The 18,044-nt window shown below is 37.2% G+C and overlaps 4 protein-coding genes and 2 pseudogenes across 4 annotated transcripts; 4 read left to right on the top strand and 2 right to left on the bottom strand.

The window, feature by feature from the left end:
• Positions 1–256: 256 nt before the first annotated feature.
• On the top strand, positions 257–1,296 carry LOC125597797 (annotated as a pseudogene).
• Positions 989–3,821, top strand: LOC125597788 (calcium-dependent protein kinase 12-like). The gene is made up of 8 exons (XM_048772320.1): positions 989–1,162; positions 1,273–1,370; positions 1,736–2,285; positions 2,424–2,567; positions 2,651–2,803; positions 2,884–3,167; positions 3,251–3,475; positions 3,545–3,821. Exons 3-8 carry the CDS (start codon positions 1,739–1,741, stop codon positions 3,659–3,661), a joined length of 1,470 nt encoding a protein of 489 aa, XP_048628277.1. The 5' UTR covers positions 989–1,162; positions 1,273–1,370; positions 1,736–1,738; the 3' UTR covers positions 3,662–3,821.
• Positions 3,822–5,442: 1,621 nt separating this feature from the next.
• On the top strand, positions 5,443–7,867 carry LOC106415294 (calcium-dependent protein kinase 12-like). The gene is made up of 6 exons (XM_048772319.1): positions 5,443–5,983; positions 6,436–6,579; positions 6,661–6,813; positions 6,884–7,167; positions 7,251–7,475; positions 7,546–7,867. Exons 1-6 carry the CDS (start codon positions 5,455–5,457, stop codon positions 7,708–7,710), a joined length of 1,500 nt encoding a protein of 499 aa, XP_048628276.1. The 5' UTR covers positions 5,443–5,454; the 3' UTR covers positions 7,711–7,867.
• Positions 7,868–9,834: 1,967 nt separating this feature from the next.
• Positions 9,835–12,163, top strand: LOC106404495 (calcium-dependent protein kinase 12-like). The gene is made up of 6 exons (XM_013845223.3): positions 9,835–10,482; positions 10,760–10,903; positions 11,019–11,171; positions 11,260–11,543; positions 11,619–11,843; positions 11,928–12,163. The coding sequence occupies exons 1-6, from the start codon at positions 9,954–9,956 to the stop codon at positions 12,063–12,065; spliced, it is 1,473 nt and encodes a 490-aa protein (XP_013700677.2). The 5' UTR covers positions 9,835–9,953; the 3' UTR covers positions 12,066–12,163.
• Positions 12,164–12,184: 21 nt separating this feature from the next.
• Positions 12,185–14,567, bottom strand: LOC125597790 (26S proteasome non-ATPase regulatory subunit 14 homolog). Its single transcript, XM_048772322.1, has 6 exons — positions 14,318–14,567; positions 13,739–13,916; positions 13,567–13,648; positions 12,835–13,011; positions 12,579–12,746; positions 12,185–12,497 (listed from the first exon to the last, which is right to left on the bottom strand). The coding sequence occupies exons 1-6, from the start codon at positions 14,445–14,447 to the stop codon at positions 12,306–12,308; spliced, it is 927 nt and encodes a 308-aa protein (XP_048628279.1). The 5' UTR covers positions 14,448–14,567; the 3' UTR covers positions 12,185–12,305.
• A 480-nt stretch (positions 14,568–15,047) lies between these two features.
• On the bottom strand, positions 15,048–17,913 carry LOC125597796 (annotated as a pseudogene).
• Positions 17,914–18,044: the final 131 nt, after the last annotated feature.

Below are 18,044 nucleotides of genomic sequence, written 5' to 3' on the forward strand. Positions count from 1 at the left end.
AGAAGAAAGGAGGGTTTTTTGGATCACTATAGGGCTGTTCGTTTGGTTGCCGTAGGTACCGGCATCAGCGGCAGCATCAACATTCTGCGTCAACTCTTGTTCGTTTTGTTGACGCAGGAAACTGTGTCTGACGCCGCATTCGAACGCCGCGCCGATAAAACCTGCGGTCGCGATATAATATGCGATAGCGTCTGCGAAACGAACAACAACTGTCATCATTGACGCTGCCGCTGACGCCGAAACATGCGGCAACCAAATGAACAGGGCTTATATAGTTCTTGGCTTACCCTCAGGAGAGGAAGCTCTGAAGCTTAGCGAGAAAGAGGTTACGAAAGCTTACAAGTTGAAAGCTTTGGTCTTGCATCCGGATAAAACGCCATGATGATCCCGACGCTCACGAGAAGTTTCAGAGGGTCAATACATCTTACGAGGTTTCAAAGACGAGAAGGGACGGAAGCTGTTTGATGAGCTTCTTAGAATCCAGCGTGAGAAACAGGAGAAGAAATCTCAAGTGGATTCCAAGAGGAGGAAAGGGAGCGTTCTGGTTTTGCTCCGACTCGTGCGGCTAGGGGTTATGATGAAGTGGAGAGGATCGCGAGGAAGCTTAAGGAGGAGGTGGATAGGATACGTGCGATGTATGCGAAGAAGAGAGGTGGGTTTGAAACCCCGGAGAGTGGTGGTGTTGATGGGAAGAAAAAAGAAGATAGAAGTGGAGCTGGTGCTTTTGTTCAGCTTGATAAAGAGAGAGCGTTGAAGGTTTCTTTGGTGAAGGTTATACAGTGGGGAGGCTGAGAGAAGTGTTTGAAAAGTTTGGTGGCGTTGAAGATGTTGTCATCAGGAGTACTAAAAAGAAACGTTCTGCTCTTATTGTAATGGCTACAAAAGATGAAGCTGTGAGTATTATCGTTAACTCTTTTTCTCTCGTTATTTGTTAAGTGTCAAAGATCTAATGTTGGATTATTTCATTTTTTTCTCTCTGCTCTTGTAGGTAGAAGCGACTAGAACATTGTGTGGTGATCTCTCTAATCCATTGCTAGTTGTGCCTCTTTAGAGAGGCCAAACCGATTTTGTGATCGCCAAGAAATCTGGAGAACCGCAGAGCAACATAGTTGGTGTTGGTTATCAAGCTTATGAAGACCAGGTCATGGAAAGATTGAGAAAGGTATTTCTACTCAAATTCATGTTGTCTAGTGTTTACTGTTTAAACTTTAGAGTTTTTATTGAAACTTGTTCTGCAAAAACTCTGATATATTACTTTTTCATGTTGAATAGGCGGGTATGAACCAGAAACGATAATGGAGTAAGTAATCCACATTATCTGGAACTAAGTAAGGCCAAAGTCGTCGTCCCTCACAGCCTCGTGGAACAAGGTTTTACCATCATCCAATGTCATATCATTTATTTTGAATAAAATACACAACGTGTTGAAAATATATAATTTTTATGTTTTTCTATATATTCTATTCAAGTTTGGTTGAAACAGGAAGTGTTATGGCATGAAATGAGATCATCTGAACACGTTTTGCCATTATCCAGTGTCCTAGGAAGCGAGCACGTAGATTCCTAATATTAACTTGATTTTATTGGTCAATGGAATGTTAAATTAATTCATATATCTGTTACAGCTAATGATTACTATTTTCATTTGCTCAATAAAAGTGGTCTTGACTTGCCTCTCTTCAATGCCTTGAAGTCATTTTCTTTCCTCATTATCTTCTTCTTCCTCTGCTTAAAGGAAATGTCAGACTCTCAAACTATGGCCAGCGAGTCAAGAACCAGATGGGTTCTACCTTACCAGACCAAGAACCTGAAAGACGATTACTTTCTTGGTCGTGTGCTGGGACAAGGACAGTTTGGAACCACTTTCCTCTGTTCCCATAAGGAGACTGGTCAAAAGCTTGCCTGCAAATCCATACCTAAAAGGGCGCTCCTTTGTCAAGAAGATTGCGACCAGGTTTTGAGGGAGATCCAGATAATGCATCACTTGTCTGAATACCCCAACGTTGTCAGGATACAAGAAACGTACGAGGATGATACTAGTGTTCACCTTGTGATGGAGCTTTGCGAAGGTGGTGAGTTGTTTGATAGAATCGCGGAGAAAGGTCATTACAGTGAGAGAGATGCAGCTAAGGTTATCAAGACTATTGTTAGCGTCGTTGAGGCTTGTCACTCTCTTGGTGTTATGCATAGAGATCTTAAGCCTGAGAACTTCTTGTTTTCTTCTTCTGATGAAGATGCTTCTCTTAAATCTACTGACTTTGGCGTCTCTGTTTTCTGCGAACCAGGTCTGATTTTGATTCTTTCCTCCTTCGCACATCCTTCTCCTTCTCTGGTTTCGTGCATGATTGTGTTGCTGGACACTGTTTCATTGAACCCTTGCTTAAAGAACTTGTTGTGACTGTGAGTTTTTTTGTTTTTGTCAGGCACAACGTTTTCAGAACTTGTTGGGAGTGCATACTATGTGGCACCTGAAGTCTTACTTAAGCATTACGGCCGTGAATGTGACGTATGGAGCGCTGGAGTTATCCTCTACGTTCTGTTATGTGGTTTTGCTCCTTTCGATGCTGGTCAGATTCCTTCTTTCTCTTTAAAGATATGTATAATCGCAGCGTGTTCACTCTCGCATCTCATGTGTCTAATTTGTATCCAGGAACTGATAATGGGATCTTTAGAGAGATTCTACAGGGAAAGCTGGACTTTGAGACCGATCCTTGGCCTAGCATTTCAGACAGTGCCAAGGATCTTACAATGAAAATGCTGGAGAGCGATCCAAAGAAAAGACTAACTGCTCATCAAGTCTTGTGTAAGCTCTCTTGCTTTTTGGGTTTAGACTGCTAAAGATGATGTATACTAGTGGTGATTCATGTGTTCTTATATTCTCAGGTCACCCTTGGATTGTGGATGATACGGTTGCTCCAGATAAACCATTGGACTTCGCAGTAGTTTCCCGCCTGAAAAGGTTCTCTGCAATGAACAAACTTAAGAAGATGGCTTTACGCGTAGTTGCAGAGAAACTCTCTGAGGAAGAAATCGGTGGGTTGAAAGAACTGTTCAAGATGATAGACAGAGACAACAGTGGGACCATCACCTTTGAAGAGTTGAAAGATTGTATCAGACGTGTTGGGTCAGAGCTTGTGGAATCAGAGATCCAAGAACTCTTGCAAGCAGTAACTAGCTACTCTCTTCTTACTATTAACTTTCACCAAGTCATCATCTTATGATTGTGTGTGTGTGTGTGTGTGTGTGTCAGGCTGATGTTGATGAGAGTGGAACAATTGACTATGGAGAGTTTTTGGCTGCAACAATCCACTTGAACAAGCTGGAGAGAGAGGAGAATCTAGTGGCTGCATTCTCTTTCTTTGACAAAGATTCATGTGGCTGCATCACTCTGGAAGAACTCCAACAGGCTTGGAAGCAGTTTGGTATAAAAGATTCACATCTTGATAAAATGATCAAAGACATCGACCAAGACAATGTAAGAGATCTTTTACTGTTTCCTTGTGAAGTAGCTGAGAGGAAGTTTAATGGTGTTTGATTCTTGTAGGATGGACAAATAAACTATGGAGAGTTTGTGGCAATGATGAGGAAAGGAAATGGCAATGTTGGGATCAGCCGGAGAACAATGAGGAACACTCTTAACTTTGAGAATCTTCATTCCTGAGTGAATGACTAAACTTTTCATTTTACTGAAAGTTTCTTGATAGAACTTTCTGTTTTGAACCCGTTGTGTTTTCAATAAAACCAATTCTGACCAGTGTAATTGGAATCAAGCTCTTAATAGTCATTAAACATTTGATCATGCTAGTTCTTTTTACCAGTTATCGGAGGTTCTCTGTTACAAAATGTTTGGACTTAATATAATGTCTTGAAATGTTGAATTTAATAACTTTACCAAAACAGTTTTTAAAAGTGAAAACAAAAAGAAATTAAGAAACAATAACTTAAAAGAGTCTTGAAACCTGTTTAGATTTAGAGAGAGGGAGAAAAGATTTGTTTAGTCTTCTTCATTACCAGTGGTCAAGCTTCTTCTATCAACTCCCATGTTTAAGATTAGTTAATAATTAGTCTTTTTTGAATAAACTGCTCTGAAATTGAGAAAAAGCTTCACTAAGATTAGCAAGGTCTCTTTAACATATCCTACGGTTTTTAGATTATTCAAGTTTACAATATTTGATTGGTGGCTAGGTTTAATTGCATAGAAGAAGAGGATAGAGAGAGAGAGAGATGGAGGGTTTTGTGGATCATTATATATTATCCTCTGGAGAGGAAGCTCTGAAGCTCAGCGAGAAAGAGATGTCAAAAGCATTCAAGTTGAAAGCCTTGAACTTACATAAACGCCAAGATGATCCCAAGTGGATCTGGAGCTGGTGCTAGTGTTCAGCTTGATAAGGAGAGAGTGTTGAAGGTTTCTTGATTTGGTGAAGGTTATACAGCGGGAAGGCTCAGAGAGAAGTGTTTGAAAAGTTTGGTGGGGTTTGAAGATGTTGTCATCAGGAGTACCATAGAGAAATGCTCTGCTCTTATTGTAATGGCTACAAAAGATGAAGCTGTGAGTATTAACTTGGTGTTATGTCAAAAGTCAAATGGTGGATTATTTCTTTTTTTTTCTCTCTCTTGTAGGTAGCAGTGACGAGAACATTGTGTGGTGATCTCTCTAATCCATTGCTGGTTGTACCGCTACAGAGAGCACAAACCGATTTTGTGACCGCCAAGAAATCTGCAGAAGCAGAACCACAGAGGAACATAGTTGGTGATGGTTATCAAGCTTATGAAAACGATGTCATGGAAAGATTGAAAAAAGGTATTTTCTACTTAAGGTTTGGTATTTTGTTGCTTATGCTTTAGTGTTTTCGGTTTAAAATTTAAGGTTTATGATTCAGGTTTTAGTGTTTAGAGTTTAAAGTTTACTGTTTAAAAACTTTTTTCAAAACTCTGATATATTACTCTTTTCCATCTTGAATAGGCGGGTATGAACCAGAAACGATAATGGGGCAAGTAATCCACATGATCAAGAGTTGAGCTTCTTTTAGTCCAAAGTGGTCGTCCCTCACAGCCTCGCCGAACAAGGTTTAAGCGTACATCAAATGTCATATCAATTATTTTGAAGAAGATACACAACGTGTCTAAAATATATAATTTATACTTTTAGCATATCTTTTATTCAAGTTTGGGTGAAACAGGAAGTGTTATGGCATGAAATGAGACCATGTGAACACGTTTTTCCATTATCTAGTGTCCTAGGAAGCGAATACGTAGATACCTACTATACATAAAAAATATTAACTTGATTTTGTTGGTCAATGAAAATATCTGTAACACCTAATGATTACTATTTGATTATATTATCATTTGTCTGCCCAATAAAAGTGTTCTTCACTTGTCTCTCTTCAATACCTTCAAGTCAGTTTCTTTCCTTATTATTTTCTTTTTCCTCTCTGTCAGACTCGCAAAACTATGGCCAGCGAGTCAAGAACCAGATGGGTTCTACCTTACAAGACCAAGAACTTGAAAGACGATTACCTTCTTGGTCGTGTGCTCGGACAAGGACAGTATGGAACCACTTTCCTCTGTAACCATAAGGAAACTGGTCAAAAGCTTGCCTGCAAATCCATACCCAAAAGGAAGCTTCTTCGTCAAGAACATTTCGACCGCGTTTTGAGGGAGATCCAGATAATGCATCACTTGTCTGAAAACCCAAACGTTGTCCGGATACACAGCACGTACGAGGATGCTACTAGCGTGCACCTTGTGATGGAGCTTTGTGAAGGTGGTGAGTTGTTCGATAGAATCGCCAAGAAAGATCATCACAGTGAGAGAGAAGCAGCTAAGCTCACCAAGACCATTGTTTCGGTCGTCGAAGCTTGTCACTCTCTTGGTGTTATGCATAGAGACCTTAAGCCTGAGAACTTCTTGTTCTCTTCTCGTGATGAAGACGCTTCAATTAAATCTATCGACTTTGGTCTCTCTGTTTTCTGCAAACCAGGTCTGGTTTTGATTCTTCCCATGCCCGCTTAGATAGGGGGACAAGCTGTGCGCCTCTTCGGTCCAATCAGTTGTCCCCCTATTTCTTAATAGATAACGGTTCTATTTTTGTTAAATACATGTATTTTATATTAAAAATAAGAAGAAAAACCTTTTTTATATGAAAGTACTTTTTTGTTTTAACTCAGTTTTATTTTAAAAAATACTTCTGATATTAAAAAACAACAAATATCTATCGGATTTTGTAAAAAAGAATATTATTTTAGAAATTAAATTTTTTTTTGTCCCAGGGCCTATGACACTATTTAGCCGGCCTGATTCTTCCCTCTATGACCTTTACATATTCTTTTTCTTTCTCTCCATGATTGTGTGTTTGTGACACTGTTTCATTGAACCCTTGCTTAAAGACCCATGTTTTAAATGCTAATGTTTGTTTCTTTGTTTTTTTGTCAGGTGCAACGTTTTCCAAACTTGTTGGAAGTGCATACTATGTGGCACCTGAAGTTTTACGTAGGCATTACGGCCGTGAATGTGACGTATGGAGCGCTGGAGTTATCCTTTACATTCTATTATGTGGTTTTCCTCCTTTCAATGCTGGTTAGATTCTTTCTTTCTCTTTTGTCTTTATATTGCAGCGTTTCAGTCTCTCTCGTCTCATTTGTCCTAATTTGTATCCAGGAACTGAACGTGGGATCTTTAGAAAGATTCTACAGGGAAAGCTGGACTTTGAGACCGATCCTTGGCCTAGCATCTCAGAGAGTGCCAAGGATCTTATAAAGAAGATGCTTGAGAGTGATCCAAAGAGAAGGCTAACTGCTCATCAAGTCTTGTGTAAGCTTACTTATATGAGCTTAATATAGATTCTTGCTAACGTGTGATTGAAGTTGTCTTGTTTTGTCAGGTCACCCTTGGATTGTGGATGATACGGTTGCTCCAGATAAACCATTGGGCTTTGCAGTAGTGTCCCGCTTGAAAAGGTTCTCTGCAATGAACAAACTTAAGAAGATGGCTTTACGCGTAGTTGCAGAGAGACTATCTGAGGAAGAAATTGGTGGGCTCAAAGAACTGTTCAAGATGATAGATACAGACAACAGTGGAACCATCACGTTTGAAGAGTTGAAAGACAGTGTCAGATGTGTTGGGTCAGAGCTTGTGGAATCAGAGATCCAAGAACTCTTGCAAGCTGTAAACTAGCAACTTAACTTTCACTATTCTTCTTAAGTTTTATCCAACATCATCTTATGATGTGTGTGTGTGTTTGTTATTAGGCTGATGTTGATGAGAGTGGAACGATAGACTATGGAGAGTTCTTGGCTGCAACAATCCACTTGAACAAGCTGGAAAGAGAGGAGAATCTAGTAGCTGCATTCTCTTTCTTTGATAAAGATGCAAGTGGTTGCATCACTGTTGATGAACTCCAACAGGCTTGGAAGCAGTTTGGGATAAAAGATTCGAATCTGGATAAAATGATCAAAGACATCGACCAAGACAGTGTAAGTGATATTCACTGTTTCCTAGTGAAGGAGCTAAGTCAAAGTTTGATGGTGTTTGCTTGTTTTGTAGGATGGAAGAATAGACTATGGAGAATTTGTGGCAATGATGAGAAAAGGCAATGGTGGCAGTGATGGGATCAGCAGGGGCACAATGAGGAACATTCAACTCTGGAATTTTCTTGATAGAACTTTCTGTTTCTGTTTTAAAAGCAGTTATGTTTTCAATAAAAACTAATTATGAGTAGTGTAATTGGAATCAAGCTCTTAAACAGTTATCAAACATTGTTCTCAGAGGTTTAGCTCTCTGGTACAAAATGGTATGTGGCCTTAATATAATGTGTGTCTTGACATGTGTGACATTAATAACTTTACCAAAGCAGTTTAACATGTGAGATTTATGCGGTTTAACTTTACAAAGTGGTGACATGTTGTATTAGTGTTGAATTACAATAAAGTTTTAATTCGATTTAACTCACAGTAAAAATTATGTAGTTATAAACCGTAGATTTATGTATTGTTTGTTGTAAAAATTTATTATATTTTTAAAATAATTGACAGTTAAAGTTTTTGATGTATAAGTTGAAGTATGTTTTAAAAATATGAATATCTGTAATAATATTATTTATTATAAATTTGCTAAAATAAACTAGAGAAACTAAAATAAATTAAATTTTAAAAATAATTTAATTTAAGAAAATATACATAAATATATGTATATACTATAACAAATGGTATCTATATATTTACAAATATTTTTGTGTAAAAACTTCAGTTACCAAATAGACAGTTAAAGTTATAGGACAATTTCGTTTAATAGTTTAAATAAAAATATTTTGAAATTTTATTAATTGATATTAAAAACAAGTGAAATCATGGTCATGTTACAATTTTATAAATTATTGATTTGTACTTTATAATGCATAAATTGTATGAAAATTATAAATGATAAGAATAATAATAATAATAATAATAATAATAATAATAATAATAATAATAATAATAATAATAATAATAATAATAATAATAATAATAATAATAATAATAATAATAATAATAGCAATTATTACAAATTTAATAAGAAAATTGATAAAATAAAAATATTTTAAATTTAAATAACAAAAGCTAATTAAATAAATAGTAAATATTTTTATGTAAGCTTATTATTGTTACCAAACGTAATTAACATTTAAAATTACAGGGACTATTTTATTAGACAAATTCAAATAAGAAGAAGTTTATGCAATATTTTTCTAACAAACAAATAGTTGTTTTTTTTTTGTTGAAGAATTTTTACCAATTAAAAAAAAAAGAAACATGGGACATAATCTTAAAGTAACGTGGAAGTGGGATTTTAATTAAAAAAAAATTCTTATAAACTATTAACTCAAAAAATGAATACATGGAATTTTCTTTGATGTTGAATAAGTGTTTGAGTTATCAACTTAACAAAAGATGTAACTCAAAATTGTATGTCAATTATAACACATAATAACTCAAAAAAATTGATTCTACTTCATGAATGGTGGTAATATTTTGAGTTATATTATAACTCAAACTAAATCATGGCTAATGCATGTCACCAATCAAAGCAGTTGTTTTCTTCTTTTTCTCTGATCAACTTCTTATATGTTAATTGTTTTCTGTAATTAGAGAATGTTCAACAAGTTTCTGTGTTGCATCCAAAGTCATATCAATTATTTTGAAGAAAACACACAACGTGCTGAAACTATATAATTTATATTTTTATCATATGAAACTCAAGTTTAAAATAAAACAGGCAAATCTGATATCATGAAATGAGATCATCTGACCATGTTTTTGCCATTATCATGTTGTATGTTCTATATCTTAGAGCATCTCCAAAGGCACTCTATTTTTTCCTCTATAATTTACACTAAAATAGAGTAACTCTATTATAGAGTTAAATTTGCTCCAATGGTTCACTCTATAATAGAGTTACTCTATAATAGAGTGAAATATAGAGTAATCATATTTTTTTACTCTAAATATAGAGTGAAAAAACAAGAATACTCTATATTTCACTCTATTATAGAGTAACTCTATTATAGAGTGAACCATTGGAGCAAATTCAACTCTATAATAGAGTTACTCTATTTTAGAGTGAAATATAGAGGAAATTATAGAGTGTGATTGGAGATGGTCTACAACTCACCATGCTCATTGCACATTATATATAAAAATATTAACTTAATGTTTTTGGTCAATGAAATGTTCAATTAATTCATATATATCTGTAACAGCTAATAATTACTAGCTGACAACTTATTCAACTAAAACAACCAAGTCAAGTAATTAATAACTTGCCATTCATTATTCATTTAATGTGAAAAGAAAAGAAAAAAACTCAAATGGGAAGCTAATTCAATAAAAGTTGTGTTAAATTCCCTCTCTTCAGTTTCTTTCCTCATTGTTTTCTTCTTCATCTTTTCCAAAGAACAAGTCAAGACTCTGAAAACTATGGCCAGCGAATCAAGAACCAGATGGGTTCTCCCTTACAAGACCAAGAACCTGAGAGACGACTACGTTCTTGGTCGTTTCCTCGGACAAGGACAGTATGGAACCACTTCCCTCTGCACCCACAAGGAAACTGGTCAAAAGCTTGCCTGCAAAACCATCCCCAAGAGGAAGCTCCTTTGCCAAGAAGACTACGACGACGTTTTGAGGGAGATCCAGATAATGCATCACTTGTCTGAATACCCCAACGTTGTCAGGATACAAGAAACGTACGAGGATGATACCAGCGTCCACCTTGTGATGGAGCTTTGTGAAGGTGGTGAGTTGTTTGATAGAATCGCGATGAAAGGTCATTACAGTGAGAGAGATGCAGCTAAGGTTATCAAGACCATTGTTAGCGTCGTTGAGGCTTGTCACTCTCTTGGTGTTGTGCATAGAGATCTTAAGCCTGAGAACTTCTTGTTCTCTTCAACTGATGAAGACTCTTCTCTTAAATCTACTGACTTTGGCCTCTCTGTTTTCTTCAAACCAGGTCTGGTTTTTGATTTCTAGTTTCATCTATGATTAATTTTGGCCGTTATAGACAATTTATTAAGGATTTATATAAAAAGAATTTTTTTTTAATTTAAATTTAGGAACCTATATATATATAAACTTTTTTTAATATTTTGGGATCTATATACCAATAGTTTAATAGCCTATGTTCAGGACCGGCTATGTCTACGATTGTGTTGTCGGATACTGTTTCATTGAACCCTTGCTTGTGTGTTTTGTCCACTCAAATCTATGTTTCTTTGTTTTTCTGTCAGGTGCAACGTTTACAGACCTTGTTGGAAGTGCATACTATGTGGCACCTGAGGTTTTAAATAGGCATTACGGTCGTGAATGTGACGTGTGGAGTGCTGGAGTTATCCTCTACATTCTATTATGTGGTTTCCCTCCTTTCAATGCTGGTTAGATTCTTTCTTCCACACTAGAGATATGTATAATTGCAGCGTTACCGTTACTAGGTTTGATTCATGTTGGGAGGGACTCTCTCATGTCATGTGTGTCCTATTTTGTATCCAGGAACTAAATATGGGATCTTCAGAAAGATTAGACAGGGTAAGGTGGAGTTTGAGACCAGTCCTTGGCCTAGCATTTCAGAGAGTGCCAAGGATCTTATAGGGAAGATGCTTGAGAGCAATCCACAGAAAAGGCTAACTGCTCATCAAGTCTTGTGTAAGCAGCACTTGCCTTTTGAGTCTACACTGTTAAGGATGGTGTATATTCTTGCTAGTGTGTGATTCATATGTTTTTATTTTGTCAGGTCACCCTTGGATTGTGGATGATACTGTTGCTCCAGATAAACCACTGGACTTTGCAGTTGTGTCTCGCCTGAAAAGGTTCTCTGCAATGAACAAACTCAAGAAGACGGCTTTACGCGTAGTTGCAGAAAGACTATCTGAGGAAGAGATCGGTGGGCTCAAAGAACTGTTCAAGATGATAGACACTGACAACAGTGGAACCATTACGTTTGAAGAGTTGAAAGACAGTGTCAGACGTGTTGGATCAGAGCTTGTGGAGTCAGAGATCAAAGAACTCTTGGAAGCAGTAACTAACTACTCTTTTCTTACTATAAACTTTCACTAAGTATCATCTTATGATGTGTTGTGTGTTTGTTATTAGGCTGATGTTGATGAGAGTGGGACGATAGACTATGGAGAGTTTTTGGCTGCAACAATCCACTTGAACAAGCTGGAGAGAGAGGAGAATCTAGTGAATGCGTTTTCCTTCTTCGACAAAGATTCGAGTGGTTGCATCACTATGGACGAACTCCAACAGGCTTGGAAGCAGTTTGGTATCAAAGATTCACATCTTGATGAAATGATCAAAGACATTGATCATGACAATGTAAGTAGTTTCATAAAAGATCATTTTACTGTTTCCTTCCAAAGAAGCTAAGAGGAATGTTAATGGTGTTTGCTTCTTTTGTAGGATGGACAAATAAACTATGGAGAGTTTGTGGCAATGATGAGGAAAGGCAATGACAATGTTGGAATCAGTAGGAGAACAATGAGGAACACTCTCAACTTTGAGAATCCGCTTCCTGATGAGTCTAATGAACTGAGTTAAACTTTGCATTTTACTGATTTTTTCTTGATTGAACTTTCTGTTTCTGTTTTAAAACCAGTTTTCTTTTCAATTAAAAACAATTATGACTCTTACCATTATCAAACTTTGATCTTACCATGAGAGAGAGAAAAAAACTGAAATAGCTGTAAGAGGAATCACAGAGTACGATGGAACGTGCTAGTGAGAAACACATAAAGAGTTGATTTCAACAGAATGATGCAGAAGAGGGACAAAGCTTCTCTAGAAGACAACAGTGTCAAGCATGGTACCTAGCGTCTGAACAATGTTGGAAGACATCAAGTTGGAAACATGTTCTTCCAGATGCTTCTTTGCGTCTTGTCTTCCCACATTCACAATCGCCAGTTTCTCTGGTGACAACTCGTCCTCCTCTTGTACCGCCTTGTTATACTTAGCAGCTAAGTTCAACATTTCCTGAGAGACAATGCCAATGACCATGAGTGTGACATGTTTGAATAAATAAAAAGATTGCAAAATAATTGAATCCTTTATTACCTGCACGGTCTGTTCGTTTGTCTTGGAGTGGGTGTCAAAGGGTCTTAGGGTCAAACCATCTGTCCATTTCTTCTTGTGGAGGTTTAGTAACATCTTCTCCTCGAGCTCGTTCTTCCTATAGTTGATGGCTATTGAATAGTAATGTCTGTTCAATCCATGAATCAAAGCCTGTATAGTAGTAAACCAAAGTCAGTGTTAGAGACACCCTTTGACTGTGTTCCAACTTTATAAAAGATTTCACTAAGTGATCCATCACCTGGATGGATGGTTTGTTCAGGTGGCCAAGGTTGGACGTTGTCTGACGAGGTTCTTGCCCAAGCATAATAGTCTGCGGGTTTATCGAACGAAACGCATCAATCACCACTTTACCCTTCACACTCTGAATCGGATCAACCACCACTGCTACAGCTCGCTGGTTCAAAGCTTCAAAACTCTACAAAAGCACACAGGTTCTCAACAATGAGCATACACAGTTGTTACGTTTTAAGTAATCTCAAAGAACAAACACACAATCACAAAGGTAACGTAGCAAACATTATTACTCAGAGCTGAATCACGCTCCTCTCCTCTGTAACAACTCTCTAATTTCTTGATAATCTTCTTCCCCTAAACCCCTCGCTCATAAATAGATAAGCATCCAAGATAAAGTAACTAAACCATGGTTACTTTGCCACTTGTAGTTAGTCATCTTTAGCCGCTTAGACCTCTAAAACCATTGTTTGTATCAATCCAATCCAAACTAAAGTAAATAAAATATATAAGTCGAATATACACACTCTACAATTCAAAACCACTTAAAGCAAGGCATAGGACAGAAGAAGTAACATTCAATAGTGTCTTAGCCATCAATACAGTATGGAAGAAACAGAAAACGACAAACTCTTGAGTCTGAATAGACACAAAGGACTAATACTGAGCCATTAATAGATAAAATGGTCACACAAAGAGAATGCATAGACCAAGTATCAACAGAGCAAGCAACAGATACCTGTTGAGTGTTAATGTCAACGCCAGAAAGCCAGCATCCAAACCCAGGATGTGAATGATACCAACCCACCACCATTTCAGGTCTGAAACACGATACAAGATGAATAAAGATCCAAAAAAGAATATTTTATAAAAAGACTCACTAAGTGTAAGAGAAGGATGAGACTTTATACCTTCCAGTTTGTTTAAGCATGTCGAGCATATTAGTCTGGAAAACATGATCAACAGCTTCAACACTAACACCAGTCCCACTCTGAGGCATAGCGAAAACATCCACAACCCTCACAGTGTACTCATCCACAAACTCTCCAAGCATCAACCCCATCACTTCCATTGGAACCCCAGCTCTCCCTGTATCATCCACCAATCACAAACTCAAAAATCATAACATTCTTCAAAAACTCACCAAGCAATCCACGTGGCATTGATAGCTATAACAAAACAGATCAATAATCTACGAAACCCATCACAAACCGAAAAATTCAAAATCATAACTTTCTTCAAAAACTCACTAAGCAATCCACGTGGCATTAGGTAACAAACTCAAAATCACAACTTTCTTCAAACTCACTATGCAATCCAATCCACGTGGCATTAGGTCACAAATTCAAAATCAAAATCATAACTTTCTTCAAAATCACTATGCAATCCACGTGGCATTACGAGAGATAGGCAAAACAGATCGATAATCTTAGAAACCGAAACGAAAATCAGGAACCCTAAGGACTAGGGGAAGTAGAAGATGATTGTACCGTGTTTGAGCATCTTGAGGAGAGCGAGAGAGGAGATGTAAACCTGCTCCGAGGTATCGAGAGTCGGAGAATCAGGCGATGCGTGACCTAATCCGCCGCCGGCGCCGAAGATTCGCTGTAATCTCTCCATTATCAGATCAAATCAGTCGTCGTAGGTTGCTTTTAGCTACGAGAATGTTTCCTATTAAACCTCGTCCAGAGAGTTTTCTTTATGAACAAGACAAAGACGGACATGGATCCTTTAGGCGAAGCTATTTACATATTTAGTCCTCGATTATTTCCTTTTTTGTTATAATAGACCCTAACTTATGATTTTAACTTAATTGGCCTCTAAAATTTTCTACAGTTTATCCTTGTTCTACATAAATAGATTTTATATATTTTTAAAAGTACATCTGTATATTTTTGAGATATACTAATTATAAATATTTGAATTGATTAAATTTTATTAGTGGATAATTATTGAATGGATAATTATTGAAAATTGTATTGAAAAATAAATTTTAAATTAAATTATAAATATTTATTATATTTTTAATAAATGTGAAAACTCTAAAAAAATGTTACTTTCAAAAGCGGAGGAAGTACATGATTTGTATAGTTTTCTATTTTGTTAATGTTGTTGGATAACATAGAACTTCGTATAGTAAGCAGAACATGTAACACACAAGTTTGGATCAAGAATCTCAATATTAGTCCTTGTACATACGTTTTGAATCAAGAATCTCAGTTACTCTATCAAAAAAATTTTATTCTACCTTCAGATTTTGAACATGTAACACATAAGTTTTCAATACTCCCAACTTAGGAGAAATAAACAAACAACTCCAAGAACATGTTTTCAATAAACATAAGTTTCTGTTGGGATTAGGCTTTGACATGAGATAGGAGTTTGGTGAGGAGCACTGCAGATTCGATGCTGTTTCCTGTCTTCCAGACTTTGAAATCTGGAATGTCAACAAAGTATTCTTGGTCACTCCACTCTTTGAGATCTGCTAGGGAGAATGGTCCATGCGTTTCTCCTTTAGGCATTTCATAGCACCACATCTTCTTCTTTGGATCACACTGCTTGTAAACTCCATTGTCATTAGCTTCCTCTTCATCATCCTCATCGCTCAGTTCAATAATCTCTATTGAGTTTGGTTGAGTTTGAGGTTGGTCATAGATAGAGTCCTTGTTGTTCTTTGTGATGATGACGTCTTCTTCAATGAGATCTTTGTCACCTGCAAATGCAACACAACCCAAGAGTCCGGATCAATTCCAGAATGTTTCATTATGAAGAACCATACAAGTCAGAAGGTAATGGTTTAATCTAGCCAGCAAACAACACAAGAATGAAACCAAATGGTATAAGGACACATTCATCTTGATCAATAGCTTAGTCAAAACACATTTGGCAAAGACAGAACGAATATGTTTTCATTGGTTCAGACCATTCAAGTCTTATCAATCCACTGAAGTTACAAAAGATGGGACGCACCTGCAGAAGCAGCCCATGGTGGTTGGTCTTCTTCATCACGGAGCTTGGGAGTTTCAATGGAGTGATCTTCCACCTTCACATCAACATCTACACATTCTTCTGCAACAGCTTCCGGTGAATCTTTTAGTTCCTGTTTTTCGTCATAATGAGGCTCAATGGATGCCGCATGGTTTGGTTCCATGAAGTCATCCTCGATGTCCACATCAACATCTACACGTTCAGGTTCAGGTTCTTCTGCAATAACTTCTGGAACTTCAAGCAATAGCCTCGACTTTTCCTCCGGATTGCTAAGAAGCTCCCTCCTATCCAGATACTGAGATAGTGTGCTAAGAAGTCAAGAATCAAACCAATAGAAAAGGAGTCTCACCTCAATATACAATATTATTAATAATGCTTAAAGAAAAAAGGATATTCTCTTTTCCATCCCTTCTCACTGGCCTGGTTAATTTTCCTTCGCAGCAACTCAAGTTCTCTTGCAATCCACTATAAGACATCCCACCAAAAAGTTAATAGAATGAGGTAATGTTATTTGATTATCATATCTAATAAAGAGAGCAAGCTAGCAACCATACATGTTTTGTCACATCTTCATGCAAACTTCTAACTTTTTCTTCCATATCCACCTGTCCCATTATTAAAGTGAATTTTTTTTTATGAGAGAACTAAAATAAAGCAGAAGCATTACTAGAGCAAGCTCTTCACATCAAAACTACTAGAGCAAGCTCTTCACATCAAAATCAAGAAACTTACAACTGTAAGTCTCTTCACAGAGCCATTCTTCATTCTCTGTTGCAACTCTTCACATTCCTCCTGCCAAAAGTTAACCAAAAAAAAACTGTGAGAAATAATAAACAGGAAGCACTATATGCAAAGTAAAACCTATATTTGCTGGAATGAAAATGCCACTATATCTATTAGTTAAAACATTAATTTAATTAAAAAAGCCCACTGCCACTTGAGATTCTCAAGACACAGAGAGGAACAAAGGTTTTTGCACAAATAAAATATATCAAGAAACGAATATAAATCTTCAAAGAGCCTGAAGAAAGTGGAGCAAGTATAGCTCTGAGTACACCACCTGAGTGAAATCATCATCTGATAGTGCAGAGGAAGCAACATCCTTTAGATAATAACAATAGTTTGTAACCTGAAGAAAGTAACCATCAATCGGATTCCACTCCTTCACACCTTAGATAACACACAAAAGAGAGAGTTAAACAAAGTCACAAACGAATCAGACTCAATCTCACATGAAAAGTTACCTGTCACGTGAACAAGCTGACAAGGATTCTTGATCCTCACGAAACTCCCCACAACTTTACCCTCAAACATCTCACACGTCTTCGCTAGCTCCTCGACCAAACTCTTCCTCAAATACAAAAGCTTAACGTTATCCCTCACTATAGCAGCAACACTCCCTCTACGCTTCTCCTTCTCCACAACCTCCTTATCTGATAAACACAACCTCCCCTTCTTATCATCATCATCATCCTCAGAGCTGTAAAGATAATCAAACTCTTCCCCGTCCTGATTCTCAACGTAATGCTTAGCCACCAAGTCAGGCAGCTTCGCCACGTTTATCTTCTGACACCCGAAAAGCAAACGCAGCTTCACATCGCAAGTTACTATCTTTGTCTTCTTCTTCGAAGGATGTGTTAGCTCCTCACGAATGTACTTTCTCACGATGAATGTAACATCGTACTCAGAGATCTTGTCGGTGGTGTCTCTACCGAGTGATTTTAGAAAGTGGATCAGATTCTTCGAGCCCCACCCGACAAAGTCTAGCCTTTTGGGTCTTCTCGATCTCTTTCTGCTCAAAGGTTGTGACTTTTCGATGTGAGTGTGATCATCCATTATAGAGTTAGACCCTGTGAAGGTTCAAAAGGTTGTGACTTTGTTGATGATGATGATGATGATAAAGGTTGGGACTTTTTAAACCCTAGTTTCGTACCTCGAGATGGGTTTGACGGAGAGGTGGAATGTTTGATCCGGAGGAGGAGCAAGAGGCGGTGGAGAGAGAGCTGGCGAGTGACGTATGACTGGGACTGTGACTGGTTGGAGTGGTGAAGAAGAAGAAGACGAAGCGGCTTTTTTGCGGCATATTTGTTTTATTTTCGATTTATTGTTTTTTTTTTAATCCGATTTGTTCTGTTGGGCCTTGAGATTGGGCTTGGTATTAGTATTGGGCCTTGTTCTTCTTGAGAAGGATGAAGCAGCAAGAGAAAATTAGCATTTGGTTAAGAGGAA

The sequence above is a fragment of the Brassica napus genome, unplaced genomic scaffold, assembly GCF_020379485.1.
Source record: "Brassica napus cultivar Da-Ae unplaced genomic scaffold, Da-Ae ScsIHWf_1541;HRSCAF=2142, whole genome shotgun sequence".
NCBI classification, from domain to species: domain Eukaryota; kingdom Viridiplantae; phylum Streptophyta; class Magnoliopsida; order Brassicales; family Brassicaceae; genus Brassica; species Brassica napus.